The 23,129-nt window shown below is 38.5% G+C and overlaps 1 protein-coding gene across 12 annotated transcripts in view; it reads right to left on the bottom strand.

The window, feature by feature from the left end:
* RASAL2 (RAS protein activator like 2) overlaps positions 1-23,129 on the bottom strand; it is a 380,363-nt gene that overhangs the window by 5,131 nt on the left and 352,103 nt on the right. For 6 of the 12 annotated variants that reach the window (XM_067728748.1, XM_067728741.1, XM_067728744.1 and 3 more), the window contains 8 exons: positions 18,838-18,982; positions 17,953-18,189; positions 15,787-15,988; positions 13,319-13,518; positions 11,676-12,543; positions 4,639-4,773; positions 2,369-2,571; positions 1,153-1,240 (listed from right to left, as the gene is read on the bottom strand). In XM_067728748.1, coding sequence (XP_067584849.1) covers positions 1,153-1,240; positions 2,369-2,571; positions 4,639-4,773; positions 11,676-12,543; positions 13,319-13,518; positions 15,787-15,988; positions 17,953-18,189; positions 18,838-18,982 — 2,078 coding nt within the window. The remainder of the gene's footprint in view (positions 1-1,152; positions 1,241-2,368; positions 2,572-4,638; positions 4,774-11,675; positions 12,544-13,318; positions 13,519-15,786; positions 15,989-17,952; positions 18,190-18,837; positions 18,983-23,129) is intronic. The other 6 variants (XM_067728749.1, XM_067728742.1, XM_067728745.1 and 3 more) reach the window with 4 other exon arrangements.

Genomic DNA, 23,129 nt, shown 5'->3' with positions numbered 1-23,129 from the left:
ATCACAACTCACCCTCGACTGCCGGGTCTCGTGTATGTGAGGGAGTAGGAGGCCCATGACGCACTCTTCCCATGGCTGTGCTTTCAGCCTTACTCCCAATTCCTTTGAAAAATAAACCCCATCCCATATTAGCCCTGTCAGGAAACTAGACTGGGGGTAAAATGCGTGTTTAAGAATACTGGGGGCTCTGCCATAGACTGACTACTGGCTGATAAGGAGAGAAGAAAGTTGGACATAAAGTCCTTGCTCCCATTTTTATTTCAGAGCTGAGGGAAATGATATGGTACTTAAGGGTGAGAAACGCAAACCTGGCTGGGTGGTCTTCAGGGAGGTGATACATTCAGTGGCCAGACCAGCCACATCCAAGCTGCACTGCCGTTTTTTATTTGTTTCACTCTAAGAAATACAACCATGTTTTGCACTGATAAAATGAAAAAGGATTTAGAAACATTTCCTGCCTCCTGGATTTTGCTCTGATCACTGACGTGAACCTGGGAGGGGGTGCTCTTGGCAGTCATCCGTCATGCCATTATTATCACAGGTAGAAGCTGCAGTGAGCAGAGGCCCAGGTTCTGATTTCATCAACCAAAAGAGGCTCTCCAAGCACAGCGCCAACAGAGAAGGGCAGCCAAGCGAATCCCAGGCATCAATGCCAAATCCGGAACCAAAAGAATAACAAGGAAGGGTACCTTTTACAACCCTGTCTTTCCCCTGAAGCTAGACTACTGTTTGGGGCCAGAGGCTGATGGCACAGTGGACGTGACTGACAAGACTGTGAACATCATAGCCAAGCAATGGTCAGTGGAGGTCACAAGCCAGACACATGCAGTGTACTTTTCACAGGTACCCCCTTAGAGAATCCCCTCCTTTCCAGAAGGAAAGAAGTAAACCCCATCATGCACTAGGTTGAGATTTGTCGAGCAACTGCACTAAGCACGCTAAAACTTTGCTAGGTTAACAGACTTGTCACCAGTAAAGGAAAGAAAAGGTCATAGAGGTTACAAAGAAACTCTTTTACTCTTCACAAGGTAATGTTGAGAACTTTCCAGTGACCTATTGTCCATCATGTGCCTTGGCATTTGCAAAGGGTGGGAAGTCAGGAGATAAGTTATTATAAACAAGTGCCTTCCACTAGACTAACAACCTGCTTACCTGTGCATCAATTATTTTTTGCTTTGCATCGATAACTGCTTGCATCTCAGCATGATCCTTCTTCAATTCCTCTTCCACAGCCATTAGCCTAGAATGGGGTAGTAAGGAGAGATCAATATCTTCAAGGAGAGAGCTGGCTAACGTAGAGGACAAGAAACCCACACTCAGGACAGCTCAGTACTGCCACTCCTTCCTAGTACAAGATCTGCAACCACGCTCTATCTTCTCACCCACCTTAGAAGAAGACATCCAAAGTTGATTTCTCTACTGGGACTGGATTTTTACCTCCTCTGGAACAGCATTCCCACAATTATTATCTCCCTCTTTTCTATCAGATCCTTTCCTCAGCACAACTTATTTCATCTTAAAATAGCAACCCAACCCACAAAAACCAAACCCTCTCCTAATCTTGTTACTCTCGGTAAGACTGCTAAATACTTATGTGCTGCTAAAACAGCAAACCTTCTCTGACTTTAAGTTACTTGACCTGCCTACAGCATTTAACAACACTGAAGCACAGTGGTCATGAGCATGGACTCTGGGGCTTGACTGCGTGGTTTCAAATCCCAGCAGCAACACTAAGTGACCTCGGGCAAGTGACTTAATGAATTTGTTGCCTGTTTCTTTATTTGTAAAATGAGAATAATAATAATGCCTACTTCAGAGGTTGGCATTAATCAAATTATTATTAACAGATTAAACAAATTTTATCTGTAAAGTGCTTAGAAAAGTACCTGGCCCATAGTAAGTGCTATGTAGTGTTTGGTAAAATTGTCCCCTCCCTTAGTCTCCCTTGGACGTCCTTGGCCTTCTCCCTTGATTCTCTGGCCCTGAAGACATCCCATGAAACTCCCTTCCACCTCTCTGGGCTTGCTGTAAAAAACTAAGTTAGGCTTTGACACTGAATATGTACATTTTTAAGATTCAGTTTTCCTCTAAGACCTCTCAAGTGAGTCACTAAGTTTTAATTTTTTCTAATTGTTACAACTAAAGGAAAATAGACTACCTCTATCTTCAAAGGAAGTGCACTAAGGTCTCACATTTAGAAAAGTGTAAGAGATATAGTCAGCCGTCACCTTTGTACCAAGTACCACAGAGGACATGCAGAGTTGCAAATGGCTTCTGCTGCCATTGCTTTAGGATTCTCTGGGTCATCGTCCCACCTCTTTGCAGCCCTAGCTACCTAGCCCACGTCCACCACCAGGTGGCCTCTGACCTGCTGATGATGCTCTTCATCTGGCTATCCTTCTCCTCCTGCTGCCTGCGCAGCCGCTCCTCGCTGTCCTCCAGCCGGGCCTTGTACTCTAGCAGCAGCTTCTGCATCTGCTGCTCCTGCACCAGCAACCGGCGCTCATACTCCTCTAGCCGCCGGCTGGACACTCGCAGGCGCTCCTTCAGTTTAGTAATTTCCTGTTCGTACTAGAGCAGAGGAGAAGAGGCACCACAGACAAGGAGAGTTACGCTCTCCTTGGAGTTACGCTGGTTTTAGATGTTAGTGATTTATTTTTTATGATAGAAACCCTAGGCAATGGAGCTGGATGCTGCCTGAACTGCCATTCCACGGGCTGCTGACGTTCTTTAAAATTATCAACAGGCATCACTTAGGAGCTCTGCCCGCCTCCTAAAATTACATTTTTAGCCTTACCTTGGCATTCCAAATCTATATATTTATGTATCACTCTCCACATTAAACTACCAGTTCCTGCAAGCCACATCCAATCTGTGTATCAAATGGGAGCAGGAAAAAAAAAGATCAAGCATTTAGAAGCCTGACAAATGACTTAAAATAAGCCAAAAGCCAGTTGTCTACGTGAGAAAAGATTTCTGTATCATCACCTGTACTGCAGGATCTCTGACATGCCTTCACTCATCAGACTGCCATTCTTTCACCCTACTAGAGCCAGCCCTTTAGAGAGCAAACAGCACTTCTATAATGTTAAGTTACTAAATCAATAAATAGAATTTTATGGCAGAATAGGCTATTGCTGCTTTCTCCCCAGCTATAAAAGTGTAAAACATTCAGGTCACAAGCTCTAAGCAAAAGGCCTACATGTTCTCTGGGGCTGATTAATACTGCCTCTTGGCCCATTTTCACTATATCGTTCATCTGCCCAGTTTGCTACTGCTTGTTGGAACACATGTCTGTTTTCTCACTAAAGCTTTATATAAATTTATATTCACTAAAGCTTTATATAATTCAATTGGTTACGTGGCCCTTTCTTGTACTGAAGCTGCTGTGGGTTGGGGTTTGAGTAACTGGAGTGTCAAATTTCTGGGTGAGGTGAGAAGCATTAAGCTGTCTTGTATATGGCCTATTTAAATTCATTAGTAATTAATGATAAATCCGTATGCTGCTTTGTAAAATGCAATGTATTTTTACATAATATTCCATTTAATTGACAATCAGACAGCTAGCTTCTGCTTATCCAACGTCATGGTCCTACACTATGCTTATTAATCCAGAAGGTCAAAGATGACAGTTCTTATACAGTTTGAAGAGGTAGACTACGTCAATAAGAATAGTTTAGGTTCCTGCTGATAAGTAAGCAGAAGCTACTTGTCTGGCTGTTAATGAGGTAATGCCATACATGGTGTCAATGTTCTTGTTTGATAATCCTTATTCTTCATGTCAGCTTTTCTTAACAAAACAAAACGAAACAAAACTGAAGCAATAGATAATGTCTTTTTTTTTTTTAGTCAGTGTCTTTTAAAAAAACAGCTATAGTGTTACAAGTTCTTTACCCAGAAAAGGTGAAAAGAAAAACAAAAAAAGGGACTTCCCTGGTGGCGCAGTGTTTAAGAATCTGCCTGGCAACGCAGGGGACACGGGTTCGAGCCCTGGTCCAGGAAGATTCCCACATGCCGCGGAGCAACTAAGCCCATGCACCACAACTACTGAGCCTGTGCTCTAGAGCCCACGAGCCACAACTACTGAAGCTCATGTGCCTAGAGCCTGTGCTCTGCAACAAGAGAAGCCACTGCAATGAGAAGCCTGCACATCGCAACAAATAGTAGCCCCTGCCTGTGGCAACTAGAGAAAGCCCTTGCACAGCAATGAAGACCCAACACAGCCAATAAATAAATAAATAAAAAAACAAAGAAAAACAAAAAAAGACAAAATCATTACAAAGATATAGAAAGGAAGTCTAGTCCAAGGGTAATCTTGACTTTGGTTAGTTATACAGAAACACTAAATATTCACCTAAAATGACTAGAAACGAGTAGCAGAGTTTTCTCCAAGTTAAGTCACCTCATATTAAAAAAAAAAAAAAAATTAGAGCTAATCCTCCCACCCCAGCTTGATGGACATTTCCGCATATTTTCAAACACAGACACTACCTGAATTATCATACACAGATACGTATATAAGGGTTAACATAAGAGGTGGAGCTGAAGTTGGGGACCCTGGGGAGATCATCTCCTTGGCTAGACGACCCTTTGGGTGGCCTATCACTGTGTGGGCAATAAAGACAGACTAGGTTCTACCTTCTCAGCATGCTTGGCTTCATCTTGATTTTGCTCGGTTTCTTCTACATCTTCTTCATATTGCCCATTGTTCAGAACCCAGGCTGCTGTCCTCTCTACTGGGGACATTGTGGCAGAGTCCACAGGTGACTGAACCTGCGTCAGAAATACCTATTAGCATCTCCAAAAAGAGCTCATCCACAGTTAGGTTTCACAAAGAGAGCTATTCTTAGAAGACATTATTGTGATCCCTGTTTTCTGTTAAATGTTCCCAGTTCTAAATAATATTTTGTTACTGCAAGGGCTGGTGGTGAGGGAAGAGAATATCCATTTATACAAGGATAAAATCTTCTGAAATGTTGTGAATAGAAATCACATCTAAGAACCTGCCGTTTTTTCCCTCCAAAGAGGGAAAGCCAAGGCCTTAAAATTGTTAATTAGTCCAATGGTTTCATTAGGTCATTACCTAATGAAATTACGATGATGACAGAATGAGAGAAGGAAAGCACAAGTTGATGGTTGATTGCTCAGGTGAGGAAACATCTGCTTAACCAGGGATGATCAGGAACCAAGGAATTGATTAATGCTAAACAACTCACAAGGTACCCATTTATATATCAGAATGCCAAATTCTTAATTTTCACATCAACCATTTAGGGAAAGAGAAAAAAAGTGATATTGGTCATTTTTACAGACACTGACTTCTTCATGGGTTAACATCACTCAGAAGTCCATATTTTACCAGAAAGTTTCTTGATGAATACAGGATCAAAACAATGGACATCAACATAGTCTAAGGGATATTTCTATCCAGTTAGGATAGCTAGATAAATTGCCCTTTTCCAATAGATATGCAGAGTGATAAGAATTCTGGCTTTGAGTAGCAATTCTGCTATTTACATTGTCACTTAATCTCTTAAATACTTCTTTCCAAAGCTATTGAATAGGGCTACCACTACCATCACCACCTATCCTGACCATCTCCCAGGGAGTTCTAAGGACTGAACAATATAATGTATGTGAAAGTTCTCTGGAAACTATGGAGTACTATAGAACTTAGATGTTATTACTGTATTTATGCTTAGAAAACTGGCCCTGGATATGACAATTTATATTGGGCTACTGAACATTAGTGCTTTCTCCATAAACAGTGCTAGAAATAGACAACAAATTCTTTTTCTCTGGCTTTCTTGAGAAGAAAGAGAGAGACAGATAGAACAAAGCATTTTTATGTGAGTTAGCCTTTTTATAATTAAAATGAATATCTATTTTGAGGACCAATACTCTATAAATAATTGGAAGGGAATTTTCTCTCCCATGCAGAGCTATGTACCTTAAGAATCTTTATGTCATTTTGGAATAAAACCCGGTTAAACTCTAAATATATAGATATTTTAAAATAAGGGGTATCTTGATGACTTTGAGATTTAGAAAGACTAGATGAAAAAAATTGGTTGCAGAGACAAAAAGGTTCTTTGGGGGAGACTTTAAAAAATATTCATACAAAAGTAGTATGAGGGTATTTCCTAAAGGTTTGAAGAAGAACCTGGTTTGGCTGATTTACAAACAGATTACAGATACATATCGATAAAAAACAGCTTCATGCCTGAGGCACACACAAGCAACGGTGAATGAACTTTTAGAAATTCCTTCTTTAAAGCCATTTTCTCCACTGTGTCAAGAAAAACATAAACATGGCTTAAACTTCAGTACCCTCAGTTCTTAAAAAGTCTACCTTCATCTCCACTATGGTAGGCAGGCTTCTTATACTTCATTCATTTGTGTATCATTCTCATTATTTTTGTCATAACCACGTTGTCACTGATATATTATTTATCATCTCTTTAAAACAACCTTTTTCAGTTAGCTAAGTCCTTATGCTAAGCAATATTATCCGTAAAATCATGAGTTTAATGTTATATATATTATAAATTTATAAATACATTTTATATTAATAGTTAGGTATTTTTCTAATATGTGTTAAAATAATTAAATGATTGATTAAATACCTTGTATATTTAAATAGTTTTGAGTATCACACTTTGGAAACACTGACCTATAGACTATAGTATCATTTATATTAAAAAAGATAATAATTATCTACTTCAAAAGTTATGAGAAACAAATGAGATGGCATGTAAAAGCAGTTTGTAAACTACAAGGTACTACACACACACACACACACACACACACACACACACACCCCTAGTTCTCCCCCTACTGGATTTTGAAAGCGGAGCACAATAAATTGCTTTAGTATTTAGAGAAAAATAGTTTAAAAAGGGGTTTAGGTTTTTATTTGATATATGTACACCTGAAAGGCAAAATATTATGGTTCTGAGTCTTTAAAAATTAATAGAAAGTCAATACTTAAAGGAGACAAATGCCTTTTTAATTTTAGAATCTTATCCCTTTACCACATAGGGCACAGGAGAGCTGCTTTTCTGTGAAACCAGGATTTTCTATTCAGCTGCTGCTTGAGATAAAGTAGCCACTAAAATGAATAACTTTAATGTTTGGAATTTGTAACTTCAAGGAAGCTAATTCAGTAGCTTTCTGCTTTATAGTTAACAGTATGTTGTTTGCAAGAACTTTCTTCCCCTGTGATTTGTTACGAGTAACTATTTATTGAATGCCAATAAACTCAGTACAAGCTAATAGTATCCCTAAGAACATACTAAAGAGAGATCTTAGCCCCTAAAAGCATATTAAAAACAACTTCTTAGGTAATCTAGGCATAAAATGTAAAGTGAGAAGCTGTAAAAACAGAGTTGATTCATTTCACTGGTGTTGGTGGTAGCTACCATATCTTCAGAAGGACTAACAATGTCCAGTGAATTATGAGACAGTGTACAATGGGAACTGGGCATTCCAGTCTATTCCTATTTTATTGGTTGAATCTGTTTTTCAACCACTTCCTCATATACCCTAGCACTTTGCATGGCAATAAGTTTTTTTTTTTTTTTTTTTTTTTTTTTTGCGGTACGCGGGCCTCTCACTGTTGTGGCCTCTCCCGTTGCGGAGCACAGGCTCCGGACGCGCAGGCCGAGCGGCCATGGCTCACGGGCCTAGCTGCTCTGCGGCATGTGGGATCTTCCCAGACCGGGGCATGAACCCGCGTCCCCTGCATCGGCAGGCGGACTTTCAACCACTGCGCCACCAGGGAAGCCCGGTCAATAAGTTTTAAAAAAATAAATCAGACTAATATAACTATTCCTTGTATTTATGATAAAACCTTTACATAATTATAAAGAGCAGAAAAGTAATATTGAACAAATCAGAAATAGTTTTATCTACATTGAAGACTATGGAGGTGATTTTTATTTCAAAATTTTTTTCAAAATTATTTTTTATTGTAATATGTTCTTCATATGAAAGAACTATATACTGTCTTTTACATCTACTTGATTGGTCTTCTGAGTGCTGGTCTTATTTCCTGATTAGACTGTCAACCCTTGAAGCATGGCACCATATATCATAGAATTTTTTTTCTTTTGGAATGGTAGTGACTATGTCATTGCACAATTAATGCTCAATAAAATATTATTCATTTATTATTACTTTGGATTCTCTTTAGAATTCATTACCAAAGTACAATTTATTACTAAGAGAAGGATACCCTATGTTTTTCCTCTAATCCTTTGGAAGTACATCAAAGGCTTTTCCTCAGTGATTGTTCTATCTCCTTTATAAGCTGGATAGCTAACAAAATTTATTACCTCTAGTTTATAGTCAAAGAAATTGAGAAAAGAGGTTGGTAAATGTTTCAGATGCCATCTTGCTTAGCTACAGCCTTAAGAAGAGCATTTTCTTCATTGACTTCCAACAGTGGGTCATTAAAGAAAATGAAGGATGAAAAAGACGAAATGAAAAGGAGCACGGATTCCTATTAGGAATATCACCCTTTTGAGATAAAGCTTTTATAGGGTTTCTCTGGGAAAAATAATAACGCTTTAGGGCAAAAGGGCCTGAGAAAGCAGTTTCACTGATCCTACAGTTAGCCTGGCTATGCTGAGGATGACTGAGAACAGGCCGGTTCCCTGTTTATTTACTAGATATAAATAAGACTTGTTGCTTTCAGCTTCTCCATAGTCTGAAATAGTCAGGTTCCCATAAATGAATAACACTATTGCTATCAACACCAAAGAAAGAGCTGACTAAATTAGTAAGTAAACTGAGAATCCTTGAAGAGGTTGGTTAGGCGAGGGTTCAACAAATCCAAATGTGAAAACTGTAGCATCATTCTGATAGGCTTGTCAAATACCTATTTAAAAAGTCTCTTCAAATTAGAATTTCTAAGGTTAGGTAACACGCTATAATCTGAACAACTCATATATTGTAAATAGAGTCTATTATGTGCACAGAATACATGATACACAAAAAAACAAGATGGAGAGGAAAATGATTAAAAAGAAATCCAAACAGAGGCCGAAAAGGGTCAAAAAATTCCTTCTCTGTAGAACTAGGATTTTATTTCCTTCCTACTCAGCAAATGGAGAAGACTGAAGCTAGTTACATTGCCAACAATGGCCGCTCCTTTGTGCTAAGATACAAATGGAATTTGCATGGGACAAAACCTCCAATAATTACAAATGCCGGCAGAACAATCCCCACAAAGAAATCCTCCAGTTTTTGGGAGAGAAGAATTTCCCAACACAATTTGCAATTAAAATATGTAAAGGAATTTACGTAAAAAATGTGCTGATTATATAGAACATCAGAGGCTTCATGGGACTGAGATGAGAAAAGCAAGCAAGAATGATAAGGATCAAAAAAAAATAATAACATACATTTGAAAGAATAAAACATCTGCATAGAAAAAGCCAGTGTAGAAAAAACAGAAAATTGAGCAATCAAAATACAGTGATTTATGGTTTAACTGGTATGACAGTGGCAGCACCAGCAAAGGCACAAACAGGGCTGAATATGTAAAGCTGTGCTGTGGCTATGCCTCACTTCATGCCAACATAACATAGACATTCCCAAGCTCATTAATGGCTATGGCTCAAAAGTATTTTAATTGGTTGTCTGAAGACCATATATGCATTTCCTACCTCCCATCTATTCAAACAGCTTTCTATTCACGCACAGAAACACGTAGTGCTTATATGATAGGTGTTATATTTTCCTACAGCACAGATATTATAAATAACAATTCATTTCCGATGATCACACAAAAGGCTATTTAATTTACAATATCTATTAACAGTCAGTCTGAGTCATGGGTCCTGGGAATTGAGGACAATATGATACAGGAGGGAAGGGTAAGCATTCTTCTTTTCTCTCCAGGGCTGGGACTAAATCCACCTTTGAAAAGTAGGCAGAGGGCCCACCCTGTGCCCTGTCTTGCCCCTCTCTGCCAATCTGATATTCTTCTCTACTCCTTATCTCATCCTCAGGGCCTTCAAGCTGCACTAAACCCCCACGTAGACATCTGCCTCCACACAGTACTGCATCTCTGAAGTTACTTATCTTTCTTTTCTCCTCTCAGTCAACAATTTAATTCTCTGAAAGGGGTTGATCTCAACTAGAAGCTAGCATAAAATCAAAGTATGGAAACTAATTCACAATAAGGTGGGAGAGACTGATAGCCTCCTAACGTAAATTAAATGTACATATATGACATATATATAAAAGATATATATATAAAAGCATTTTCATTTAAAGAAAAGGAAAAAATTATATAATATGATCATTATGTAAATTAATAGAGTATAATCTTTTTTCCTTTTCTTTAAATGAAAATGTGTATTAAATCAAATGAATTGGTGAAATTTGGGGAAATATAACAAAATAAAAATGAAAAATTTAAGACTGAAGAAAAGTTTATTTCTCAGGAAAGAACTGACCAACTAGGAGGTTTTGCCCAGGAAGTTGCCTACCAGAATCAGCTTAAGTTTTCATCCCTTCTTCTACTTCTTTATCTAAGGATTCTGTAAATGTTCTAATTTTTTTTTTAAACAATAATTATCAAAGTAGAGGCAAGGGCTCTGACCACAGCAGACTGGTGGCAGAAGCAGCCCAATCAGTAAATGCCTACCTATAAAAACGCAAATATACTAAAGAGATACATTGGGGGTCTCACTGCAGTCTCCTCTGACCAGTGATTCTGCTGACAAAAGGATTTGTCATAGAACTCTTCTGATCACAAAGCTCCCTAATACAAATAAAGTAGGATTAGGTTTCAAAAAAACTTCAACAAAGCTTTTTTTAGGAGAAAAATCTTTTTTAGATGAAAGTAAGATATGTATATATATGCATTCATAAGGTTCTTAGTTTATTTCAAGAGCAAATATGGATTGGTGCCTCAAAATGTAATCTGTAAAGAAGAGATGATAAAATTCTTAAGGAACATTTTTATTTGTGAAGAAAAAAGTTTGATCATCTTATATTAAATTTAGGTGAGACACGAGCTGGGCTTGTCTATGTAAATAGAAATATAAGAGATTTTCATAAATGTTTAGAGAATACTTGTCAACCACCTGTGTTTCTATCTTTTTACCTCTCTTCTTTACCTTGCTTCTATAGGTGCTCAGTTGTTTATTTTTCTAGCCATTTCCAGGAAAGGGCACACGGGGACTTACTACTTCCAGAGGGAGTTGGGGGATGGAGTAGAGAGCAGTTACGTTAAACTCTTGGCTGAAAGTGCAAAACTTTATTCTGGAAACTTAAGAAAAAAAATTAAGGAGGATTAATGTCCAGATTCCCAAAATATATCCTAGTTGATCTGGCCTGCAGATTCACAGCTTAAGTGTCTAATTATTACTCAACATCACAGATTGTTCTCAGTGCTGAGATCACAGCTCTGCTGCTTGAAGAGACAGAAAGGCCCCTGGAGTGGTTGTTACAGTCTCCTAAGAGTAATGAGGCAAGCTACATTCTGCTGCCTCATCTAGCCAGAAGCCTCCCAAACTTTTCATTTCCTCTTCCATTAAAAGGTTGCAAAAAATAGTTTTAAGTGGAAACCCTGCTAAGCAATTGGATTTCTCAATGATTTATATATAAAGAACCGAGGAAACAGTTGGACCAAGTACCTGGCAGCCCCCTCCAGCACTCACCCCTACCTGCTGTGTCTGCTGTCTCTGGATCGCTCTCACTTTGGGAACAGGGCTCTCTCTGGAGGAAGAGGACTGCTGCCGGGACCGGCTCCCATTTTGCACAGGTTCGGCCACCAGAGCTGCAGATGCCAGTGACATGCTCCCGGTACTACGTAGGGAAGCACTGTGTGGCAGGGATGGTGGGGCTTTGGCTCGGGCACCTAGCCCAGCCTGGTCCATTTTTCGGATCTGGGCCTGCCCCGTGCTATTCTGCCGTGGCAGAGCAAGAGGTATGTGTCTGTCCGACACAGTGTGCCGCCTGGAGAAGTCCTCACTCTGAGTGCTACGTTTGGTGAAATCTTCCATGCTGCTATTGCTGGGTCCACTGAGTTTGAAGTCTTCACTGTTACTTTGGCTCCTGGAACTGGCAGTGCTTAGGTTCTCCAAACTGGAATCCACAGAGGCCTTTGGCATTGCTGGAATTGGGTTATTGAGGTGATAGACAGGGTTCTGGAATGACAAGGGCTGGAGGCTGCCTGGCTGGTTCAAGGCTGGGTGCAGGGGCCTTCGCACTTGGGGTGCGCTCTGGGGAGTGCTCTGGGTTTCCCGAAGTTGTTTGATGCTGGCCACCTGGGTTATGGAAAGCTGGCTTCCAGTCAGGCGCATTGGCATGTCAAGCATGACAGACGCATGCTCCACTTGGGCGGCATGAGTGTCCTGAAGGTCCATGAGGGAGATGCTCCGGCCATTAGGAAGGCTATTTTCCTTTTCATCCTTTTCAGAGTAAGTCATGCTCTGGGAGGAGGCTTGCTGAACCAGCAATAACGTTTTCCCTCTGAAATAGCTATCTGTGTTGTCCTGGCTTGGAGATTTTAGTTTATGCAAATCACTGTGGAAAAAGAAAGGATCCTTAATTACTCCTGAGGCAAATTCAACAGAGTTAAGATTCCTCAACTCAAGCACATGAACTCTTCAGAAGGCTCAGAGGTCTGGTGTGGAGACTTACATTGGTTTCTAAACACAGATTTCATCATCACAATTCTTAGGATAAGATCCAACATTTTTAGTTTTTCTTCAAAGGCGGAGAATAACACTGTATAGACCACTCCATCCCTGTCTTAGATTTTTACTAGAATTCCAATCATTTCCTAGTTAGGTTTTACACCTCCCAAGGTATTCCAATTTATAGTTAATTGGTTCTGTCTAAACCTTCGAGAAGCCCTGACTGCACAACCAAAGGGTCCCTACTAAAGACACAAGTCTTGCCAATACAGAAAACAAAGTCTAAGCATCTACACTGTATCTACCTGTTCAACTGACACAGCCAGCTCTAAAATATTTTCCACTGAGGTTCTCAGATTTTTGAGCGCTACAACACCTGAAAATATCAATTTCATAGAGCTCTTAGTCTTCCATTAAGCAGGACATAGGTTCTTTTTATAAGTTTGTTGAATATAACTCTACAATATCATTCTAGAAAATAAGTATCCTAGATCATGTGTATTATTATGACAAACAATTGGATTTATCTCAGAAGATTCTTTCCAACTGCTCATGATTTTAAAGTTGTAAATTCAACAAGTAAGTTAAATAGATTTTTCCCAAATCTCTACATATTATCTCCCTCTGAGATAAGTAGTTCCAATTCTCTCTGAAATTCATACCTGTCAGTAGGGTCTTCAAAAATTTTCTGCAGCCCAGAGGAGAGGCTTCCACTGACATTTGGACTGGAGTTATGCTCAGTGAAGCGTCTCAGTTGCTGTTGTATTGGTGTAGGATTAGTCAGAGATTTGGTAATATCAGCAAGAACACGAGGGAGAGGTCCCAATTTTGCCACGGTCGCCTGTAGGAAGGAATTTTCACCCTAATTGGATAATAAGCATTGCGATATCCACCACAGATTGTTTTTGGGACAACGATGCCCATTGATGGAGGGGTGGAGGTTGGAGGGAAGGGTAGGTGTTTGCATATGGGAGTGGCAGGTTCATAATGCATTGTTATGGAGCAGCAGAACCATGGCGTCGAGATGAATGGAGGAGGCGAAACAAGATGCAGCAGACATTGAGGAAAGAAAGGAAATAGAAATTAGGATTATGCAAATAAAAATTAAAAGACATGCTCAAAACAACCAAACTATTGCCATTCCAACTAAAATAGACATGCAAAGCAAACTAAATCTTTGGGAGGCTGGTAGATCAAGGTGGGGGAGGGTAGGGGAAGAACCAAACACCTTCTAACCAAAAAGAACTTTAAGACCAGAGGATTGGCTAGTGTGATGAAACTTCCAAAGAAAAGGGATCATGTGAGGAAAGAAATGCATGCCGACATACAAGAAGGTGTTGCATTCAGGGGTCCAGAGCACTGCAGGGCACACAGTTGATATTGCCATCCACTAGCCATTTAATCTTGGGAACCCTGACCTACTGCCAGCTGAGTTTGCATCAGCAAGACAATTTTTTAAAAAAAATTTAAACAGCAAAGTTATGACACATCTATGAGATGTGTCTAGATAGATGTACTGCTGGTTCCCAGGACCAAACAGAAATTAAAAAGGAGAACGTGTGTTTACACAGCAAAGCCTGTTAAAAAGACCTTGACCCTGAATAAACCAGGTTGATTTCAGAAGATAACTGTATCTGCATCCCACTGATGCAGTTATTCAGTGAAGAATAACTTTTTATGATTTGCTTTATCCATCTCAATCATTTTTTTCTTTGGGGAATTCTCATTCTCATGGGGTCTTATGGGAACCTTCATCCATGAGGCAGTTTTACATGGCTGCCTCCGGGTTTTCGTTGTCTTCTCAACAGACTCTTCTACCCTGCTCAAATGAGTACAGTGCCATCTGAAGAATGTCTTTACTTGCTTGACTCTCTTGAGCCATGATTCATATCCAAGGAATTTACCCTCGGCATAGCTGCAACTTAAAATCTAGCTAGCATTTCTAAAAGTTAAGAAGGGGTCCTTGAGAATAAGAAACAGGTTATTATTTTACAAATGTTTTGGGCACCAGTGGACACCCTACCATTTATATTTCCTCAGGAAGGTGGTCTTTGTTAATAGGTTTTACTCCCCTCTCCCTCATTTTATTGGTGCAATGTTTTTAAAGATAATTGGGGGTGGTGGTGGTGGTGGGATGAATTGGGAGATTGGGATTGACATATATACACTAACATGTATAAAATAGATAACTAATAAGAATCTGCTGTATTAAAAAATAAAATAAAATTCAAAAAATAAAAAATGTTCTGACTCAAAAAAAATAAAGATAATAGGAAAATGGAGGAAAACAAATAAACAAATTCTTATCACAGAAAAATAACTTTGTTTTTTGAAGTTATTCTAACATACCACCACAGATATTTATAAAGTAGCTGTAGCAAACAAAAACATCAATAAATACTTATTGTGATAAACCTAGCCAGAGTCTGTTAGACTGTTTTCCATAACAAATTCTATTCCTCTTTGCAAAATTCGAGAAGGAAGAAAATGATTGGCATGGTATATATTTAGTTATTAATATGGTATACAAAAAAATTCTTAGCTTATAGTCAGAAAATAAATGATTAAAAATGATAATTGTTTTCTCTATTCTTAATTCACATCTACAGATGAAAAGAAAACATCAGGATTTTCAGATCCCACATAACTCTATAGGTACTAATAGTTATATTAAACCCTCTGACTTGCATGATAAAAATAAATCTCATGGTAAGTTACTTAAACGTGATAGTCTCAGTATTTTTCTAAGTCCACACTTCCGTTAGAAATTACTACATGAAGTTTCTTCTCACTCTACTATACATGAATAAGGCTTCATACAACAATATTTGATATTAGTTTCTAGGCAAATACACAAACATATTTGTTTATAGAAATATATACTCCATTAATTCAGGTAACTACTTAAAAATATATGTTAATAATTTTGTGGCTTATTAGAATTTCCTGGTTTGTAGGGCACATATTTTACTCAGAAATCAAAACTATTTCCTCCCAGACTTCTAGGGCAAAAGGTTGCTTTCAACAAGCAGAAAGCATGAATGTGATTACTCTGTAGATATTCTCCAGAATCCAGGTACACTAGGGTTCTCTACCTCCCATCTCCTGTTACCCTTCCCGCCTACTTTACCTTATCAAGTTGGGCAACTACTTCCCACAGTAAGGAATGCAAAACTGAAAGCTCTCGGCCCAGATCAATGTAACCATCAAAGCCTGGGGTGTTTGAGATGGTGTCCGGATTAGAGATCTCCAAAAGAAAGCGCTTCATTCCACCCCATTCGTGTTCTAAAAAATCATTCATGAATGCCATGTATTCCTCTTTGTTACCAAATCTGAAGTAGAGGGAGAGAAAATGAGAAAGAACATATTCAGGAAAAGAGATGTGATCATTTTGAATTGACTTTAAACAGACCTATACATTTTTTTTTTAATTTTGGGGAGGTGACTAATTTGTTTATTATCTATAAGTGATAAATACTAAAACATACTTTCTTAATATTATATTAATAGTCAAAAACTTTGAATAGCTTTCTATTCTCTATAGGGTAAAGACAAAATCCTTTTTTCCTGGTATTTAAAGCCATTGTAAACATTCATTATCAGTATAAACCTTCAATATTGCTAGCTTCTTCAAAGTCCCCCAAATACATTATACTCTTTTTCTTCTCCAAGCCTTTGCTCATGCTATTTATTTCTACTAGAGAACTTCCTCTCTTCTTTGCCTATCTAGGTTCTAGCTATCTTCCAGGCCTAGTTTAAGTCCATAAAACATGTTCCAAAATAAACTAGAAACAATTTTTACAAGAATTAGCTCAAATATGGGTAAACATGTATATTTCTGTGTTAGCATATATATAGAGCACACAAAGTTAAAATAGTGCACTTCTAAAAAGCCACATGCTACAAAACAATGTATCTCATTGAAGTTCTAATCTTTTCCTTCAATACATTGCTACTAGAAACTTGTACTTAAGCTTCAATACTGAGTAAATCTGGGATCGATTTTGCCAGTGTGAATTGCTTCTCAGTGATTTCTTAAAATTGTTTTCTATAAATTATAAAAATTATACAAACTTAAGAAAAAATTGAAAACAATGAAAAGTGGAAGGAAAAAAGGGTAGGTGTACCCATTCCACCACCCAAACATCTGCTATTTACAGTTCAGTGCATTTCTTCTCCAACTGCTTTCTCCTAACTTCTCTTGAAAAAGTTGAAAGCTACAGAAAAGTTCAAAGAATATACAACGTACACCCATATGCCATTCACCTATATTAACGAACTGTTCCCATTTTGCCGTTTGTTTTCACTCTCTTCTCTTTTTTTGATTGAGCCATTTTAAACTAAGTTGCAGACATAGCCTCTAAGTACATTAGCACCTATTTCTCCAGAATAAGGAAAACCGCTAACATAAACCAATGCTACTGTCACTAAAACTTTTAAAAGACATTATTTATAAATTATCTCATATGTAGTTCATATTTAAATTTTACCAATTGTCCCCAAAATGATTTTTATAAATGTTTGTTCCAGTTCAGATCCAATTAAGATTCAAGCAATGCATTGTCTCTTTTAATCTAGAACAGTCCTCCCTCCATCTTTTCCATTTTTCATGATATTGACTTTTTGAAGGGGCCAGGCCACTTGTCTTAGATAATGTAACCATAGAATTTTGACTGATTGCTCTTCCCAGTGTTCCTATACTTAGGTTTTTGTGTTTTCATATTGTTGGGATAAAAGTATACGCTCCATTTGGTATCCTATCTTTTTTTTTTTGGCTGGAGTTTTTTTTTTTTTTTTGCGATACGCGGGTCTCTCACTGTTGTGGCCTCTCCCGTTGCGGAGCACAGGCTCCGGACGCGCAGGCTCAGCGGCCATGGCTCACGGGCCCAGCCACTCCGCGGCATGTGGGATCTTCCCAGACCGGGGCACGAACCCGCGTCCCCCGCATCGGCAGGCGGACTCTCAACCACTGCGCCACCAGGGAAGCCCTTGGCTGGAGTTTTTAATAAAACTTTTCATTTAATATAATTATATCTGTATCATTTTGCATATTATTGGTTCTTTGTAAACACAACTTGCAGTGGCTGCAAATATTCCACTGAATGCACAGACTACTTAACCATTCCTCTATAAAGTGAATATTCAAATTGATTACAATTTTTTTGCTATTTTTAATAATACCACAATAAAAATCATGTAACATGAGTTACGAGGCACCCCACGCTCATCCAAAGGTTAGGCCTCATGTACTTTTTAAATAATGTTGTTAAAAAGTGGTTATGGTAGTGACACCTACTTGGCAAAGTTGGCCAGGTTCTGGATGACCTTGGCAATGAGAGTTAGAGTCCGAGATGTGCGGTCATCAGGATATTCCTGCATGAGGTTGAAGAGACTGGGAGACATGATGGCCGGGCACAGAAAACGGAGAAACAACGAGGCACTGATGAGCCGCTCGCTGATATCTTGCTTGCTGCGGTTCAGGCACTGCTGCTTCCAGGATGCAAACACTTCTTTCAACTCACGAGGGAAAACACTGGGGAAGGAAGAAGGACCAAATATAAAAGTACTAGAACCCAAGGAAGCACAGGTGATCCCACTCTGGCCCAACAGAGCCAGGCTGTGAGGAGGGCCTAATAGAGAGAGCTTCTGTCTGATTCATGCCTGAGAAGTGGTGGAAAATTCATAGACGTCCAGATGGAGACCAGAAACCCAAAGCTACAAAACTCAGGAATTAGTGTAAACTTAGGTTTGTAAAGTGGGAAAATGGCATGAGGCTCCTGACTAAACCATTTAGTTTACTACAGCTCATCATAATCTCTCTAAAGACTGTTCATCAAAAAGCTTCCAAAATCTCACCAATTGCTGGGGTTAGAATAATGATCAAAAATCATTAACACATTTGTTTGACACTAGTAAATATGTTTAAAAGTCCTCAAAATACTTTTGGTATTCGAGAATGTGGTGCTAATATTCTGGGGAAATATTATATTTATGTGGACAGTTCAGAGCAACTTCTGCTTACAAGAGAGATTTAGATTTTAGACAAAACTGTATTAGGGAAACTTTCAATTTTTCCCATAAGTCCTTCCTTTGGTTGGGAAATAACAGCTAACACTGTGATAACTCATACTGAAAAACTGAAGTTCCAATAGCAGGGAGTGAAGCACCGACAGCAGCTCACCAGTAAGAGTTGATGATCTTGCAGAAAGCCAGCTCACAGCACATTTTCAGGTTGCTCTGATGGTCTATCAGTTCACTAGATGAACATTTGCTGGGATCCACTTCACAGTTTTCATCTGACTCATACAAAGCTTTGATGAACTCCCCTATTTCGAGAGAGAAGATGACGGACAGTATAACTATAAATAGTGTCTTCCTGAAGAGAATAAAAGAATGTAGGATTTCTGTACTAAAATGTGTAATGGGGAATTCGTTCTGATGCCTGACAAGGAGGGCACAAAACACTGTTCACGAAGGGTTATTGCTCTGGAACCCAAGAGATACCACCTCCTATACGTCATGTTTATTTTCCTTACTCTGGAAGTGGAAAAACAGCACTCATTAACATCATCATCATGGTATTTACAAAAAGAATAATGAAACTACTTTAAAAAATGCTACAACTTTAAATCTTTTATCTGAAATCACAAATATATTTAAATAGCAGGAAATCATTACTTATTATAAAGCCTCTTTACCTTATGAATAATGTTGTTACTATTTTAGAAGAATAAATAACCCAAGTTTGAATGATTAGCTTACCTATGCTTTTAACTGCTAATACTGGTGCAAACACAGATTCAAGTAAGGGTCTCTAGGCTTACCTCTCCTAATGGGGATAGTCATTCAACATAGCACATAGCAGAGCATCTCTTTATATAATTTGGATGTTTTTCCAAATAAATTTAGCTTAGACGCCCTGTTCATATATCTTAGCCTCTATAGAGATATGCCCAGTATTTCCTGAAAGAGCAAATCCTTACCTTACCTGTTTATCACCTGTTTATCCTCCACCATGCACTATACCATGTATTTGTTCTGTTCTATGTTTCACACTGTTTTGTGCTTATTTGTTCACACGCCTGTCTCATCTTTAGGATGAATACCATTGAAGGTCAGGGACTGGGTTCTATTCATGTTCAAATCCCAAGCCTATTAAATAGCTTCCAAAGCATTGCAGGGGCTCAATAAATATTTGTTAGAGATGGTAGTATGTTTTTATTTTTTGTTTTTTATAGGTCTTTATGACAGAGGAGTAGAACTTTCACAGCTCCTTTCAAATCTGCTTATATTAACTGAAGTTCAGGCTAGTTATTAATAGATTTCATGAAAGTGAACAGTAATTCCTATAAAAAATTAAGTGGCAGCAGCAATATCAAAGAGCATTTTCTATCAAAATGGTTAGTACTAGGATAAATGAAAGATTTAAAAAATAGCTGTGATACAGGAATGGGAACTGATTATTTGGAAGAACAATGCTTGGAGAAGAGGAATCTAAGTGATGCACAGAAAAGAAAGTGGTGCAGAGAAAAAGTAAAGGCTTTGGAGTCAGAAAGATCTAGGGTCAAATCCTGGACCCATCACTTAACCAACTGTGGGGCCATGAGAAGTCACTTAACTAGTCTGAGTTTTGGGTGCTTTATTTGGAAAATAGCATTAATCACTCCAACCCTCTAGAGCTATGGTGAGGATCTGAAAATAGTGCATGAAAAGAAAAGTGTCTGATATGGTGCCTGGTACTTAGTAGGGGCTCCATATAATAAGTATTGTTATGTACAAACCTTGTAAATTTAGAATAACTTTTCATAGAGTGAAATAATCAAAACTGGTAAAAGCCTTTTAAAAATGTTTACCAACTCTCACAGGATTTCTATTGAACATGTTCTCAACATCACCTATGCTATGTGCTCACACAGAATTTACCTCATTTAAAGAGTACCTGAATTTAAAAATAAGTCATCAATGTCAAATACTTCATGTAAAAATCAATCCACCTCTAAATTTATATCATTAATATTCAGCTTATACCTAGGTGAGTTATACCTATTCCAGGAGATAATAACTAATATTAATAAATAACTTGTGAATTTTGAGAGTATTTTTCTTTTATTCTTCAAGAAAAGAACCAAAGAAACAACTCAAGGGTCCAGAAGTAAATTAATTGTCTAAAGTTTTTATTTTTACCTGATTATGATATATTTAAAATCCTCCAAACTTGAGAAAATTCTTTTCACTTTTGAAACTGTAACCTGGGACTTTCCTGGTGGCGCAGTGGCTAAGAATCCACCTGCCAATGCAGGAGACACAGGTTTGAGCCCTGGTCCGGGAAGATCCCACATGCGTGGAGCAACTAAGCCTGTGTGCCACAGCTACTGAGCCTACACTCTAGAGCCTGAAAGCCACAGCTACTGAGCCCGTGCGCCTAGAGCCCATGCTTCGCAACAAGAGAAGCCACCACAATGAAAAGCCCGCGTGCCGCAACGAAGAGTAGCCCCCCACCCCCGACTCGCCGCAAGCACAGCAATGAAGACCCAACGCAGCCAAAAATAAATAAATTAAAAAAAAAAAGAACTGTAACATATGTCTGATAGTGTGGAAAGTACCACATTGAAAGGTGAACTTTTATAGATCTGCACCTAGAAGCTGTTTAGCCGATCACAACTTACTGAGACAGATTTAATGATCCCTTCATGTCTGCTCTCCTGCCTTTAAAAAAAGAGATCAAGGACAAAGAGGATGGGTGTTCAATATGTTGTTTAAATTTGAGTTTGTGCCTAGAATGTTCTATGGTGTGTTTCATTAACTCATTATTATCTAGCATCTAAATTTCACGTATAGAAATAAGCCACTAGGTACGGACATACTATTGCTAAAAGGAAATTTGCCTCTGCCACCAGTGGTGGAAATTAGGCCTTTTTAGAGGCCCTCTAATTAGAGGGCCTCTAATTAGGCCCTCTAATTTAGAGGCCTTCTATATGTCACAGAAGATGGTGTTTCCTGTTGATCAGATGCATCAACATGCAAACTGATTTCAATGAGAAAGGTAAAAGGGGTTAACAGATGAAAGACTTAATTTAAGTCTAACTGAGGCAGAGTCTGTAAATAGTAATGCTTTTAATCAAGATAAACGAAGACTGGCTAAAAGGCAGGTAGATATTGTTTAATATGACTGGCAACTTTTAACTCAATTTTCTCTGAGAATTCTTCAGGTAGTCTGCAAATAACATCTATTTTTTTTTTTTTTGCCCAAAGTGTACGAAATACAACAAAACTTTAATTATTCAGAGTGCTCAGCTGTACTTATTAATTTGATTTTTTGGTTCACTGAGACTTCACTGTGAAGCCTTCTAATTTAAAACTTCTGATAGGGACTTCCCTGGTGGTGAAGTGGTTAAGAATCCACCTGCCAATGCAGGGGACATGGGTTTGAGCCCTGGCCCGGGAAGATCCCACATGCCGCGGAGCAACTAAGCCCGTGCGCCACAACTGCTGAGCCTGCGCTCTAGAGTCTCCAAGCCACAACTACTGAGCCCTCATTCCACAACTACTGAAGCCCATGTGCCTAGAGCCCGTGCTCTGCAACAAGAGAAGCCACCGCAATGAGAAGCCCGCATACCACAATGAAGACCCAGTGCAGCCAAAAATAAATAAATAAAATAAATTTATATATATAAAAAAAAGGCTAACTAGAAATATGGGGAGTTCGATGGGGAGAAGACAGTAGAATCTCTCTCCTGAAGAAGCTTACCAATTAATTTTGTTTGTGCTCTTGGAAGCAGTAGCCATTTTCACCACCCTGGTCCTTGCTTTTGGGTTACAAATATAATAGAGATCTTTGTGGGGTTACTTGAATTTCTTCCCCTGCTCACTGAATCAATTTTCAGGTCTCATTGAGCCAATCAGCTATTTAACTATTAACTGTTCTAGGACAGTTAATAATTAACTGTAATGATTAACAAAGGACTTGTCTCTCCTTTTCACTTCAGGAATTATTTCATTTGGGAAGCCTATTTAGCACACTGATGGTAGAATATGAATATCTGATTTTTAAGAAGTAGATGGTCAACAAATATCTACACCTTTATCTCCCCAGAATAGAGAATACTGTTTGAGATGCATCATCATTGCTTTTTATAAGGCAGTGCAAATCATTAGAGCAAACCACGATATGTAATTTATGATATGACTGTACAAGCTTTTTATGTGAAACTCTGATTCTGTACCTTTCCTAATGTCAATGAAAATCCATTTTCACTAGTCTTCTTTTAAATTCCTATTAGATCTTAAACTAAAGCACATGACTTAGAGAAAAGAAATAAATATGAAGATAGGAAGCAGGAGAAGAAAAAATGTACTTCTCCAAAGTAGGAATTAACTGCTACTACAGTGAGTCCAGCATAGGTAAACACAACGGTCCTGTTTCTTGAGCAGTCATTCACTTTTTAGCCTGTGCAACCTGGCTCCTGTGCTCCT

This window comes from Pseudorca crassidens, chromosome 2, assembly GCF_039906515.1.
Source record: "Pseudorca crassidens isolate mPseCra1 chromosome 2, mPseCra1.hap1, whole genome shotgun sequence".
NCBI lineage: Eukaryota > Metazoa > Chordata > Mammalia > Artiodactyla > Delphinidae > Pseudorca > Pseudorca crassidens.
The sequence above is the reverse complement of the archived record's forward strand: the minus strand, read 5'-3'. Positions and strand labels throughout refer to the sequence as shown.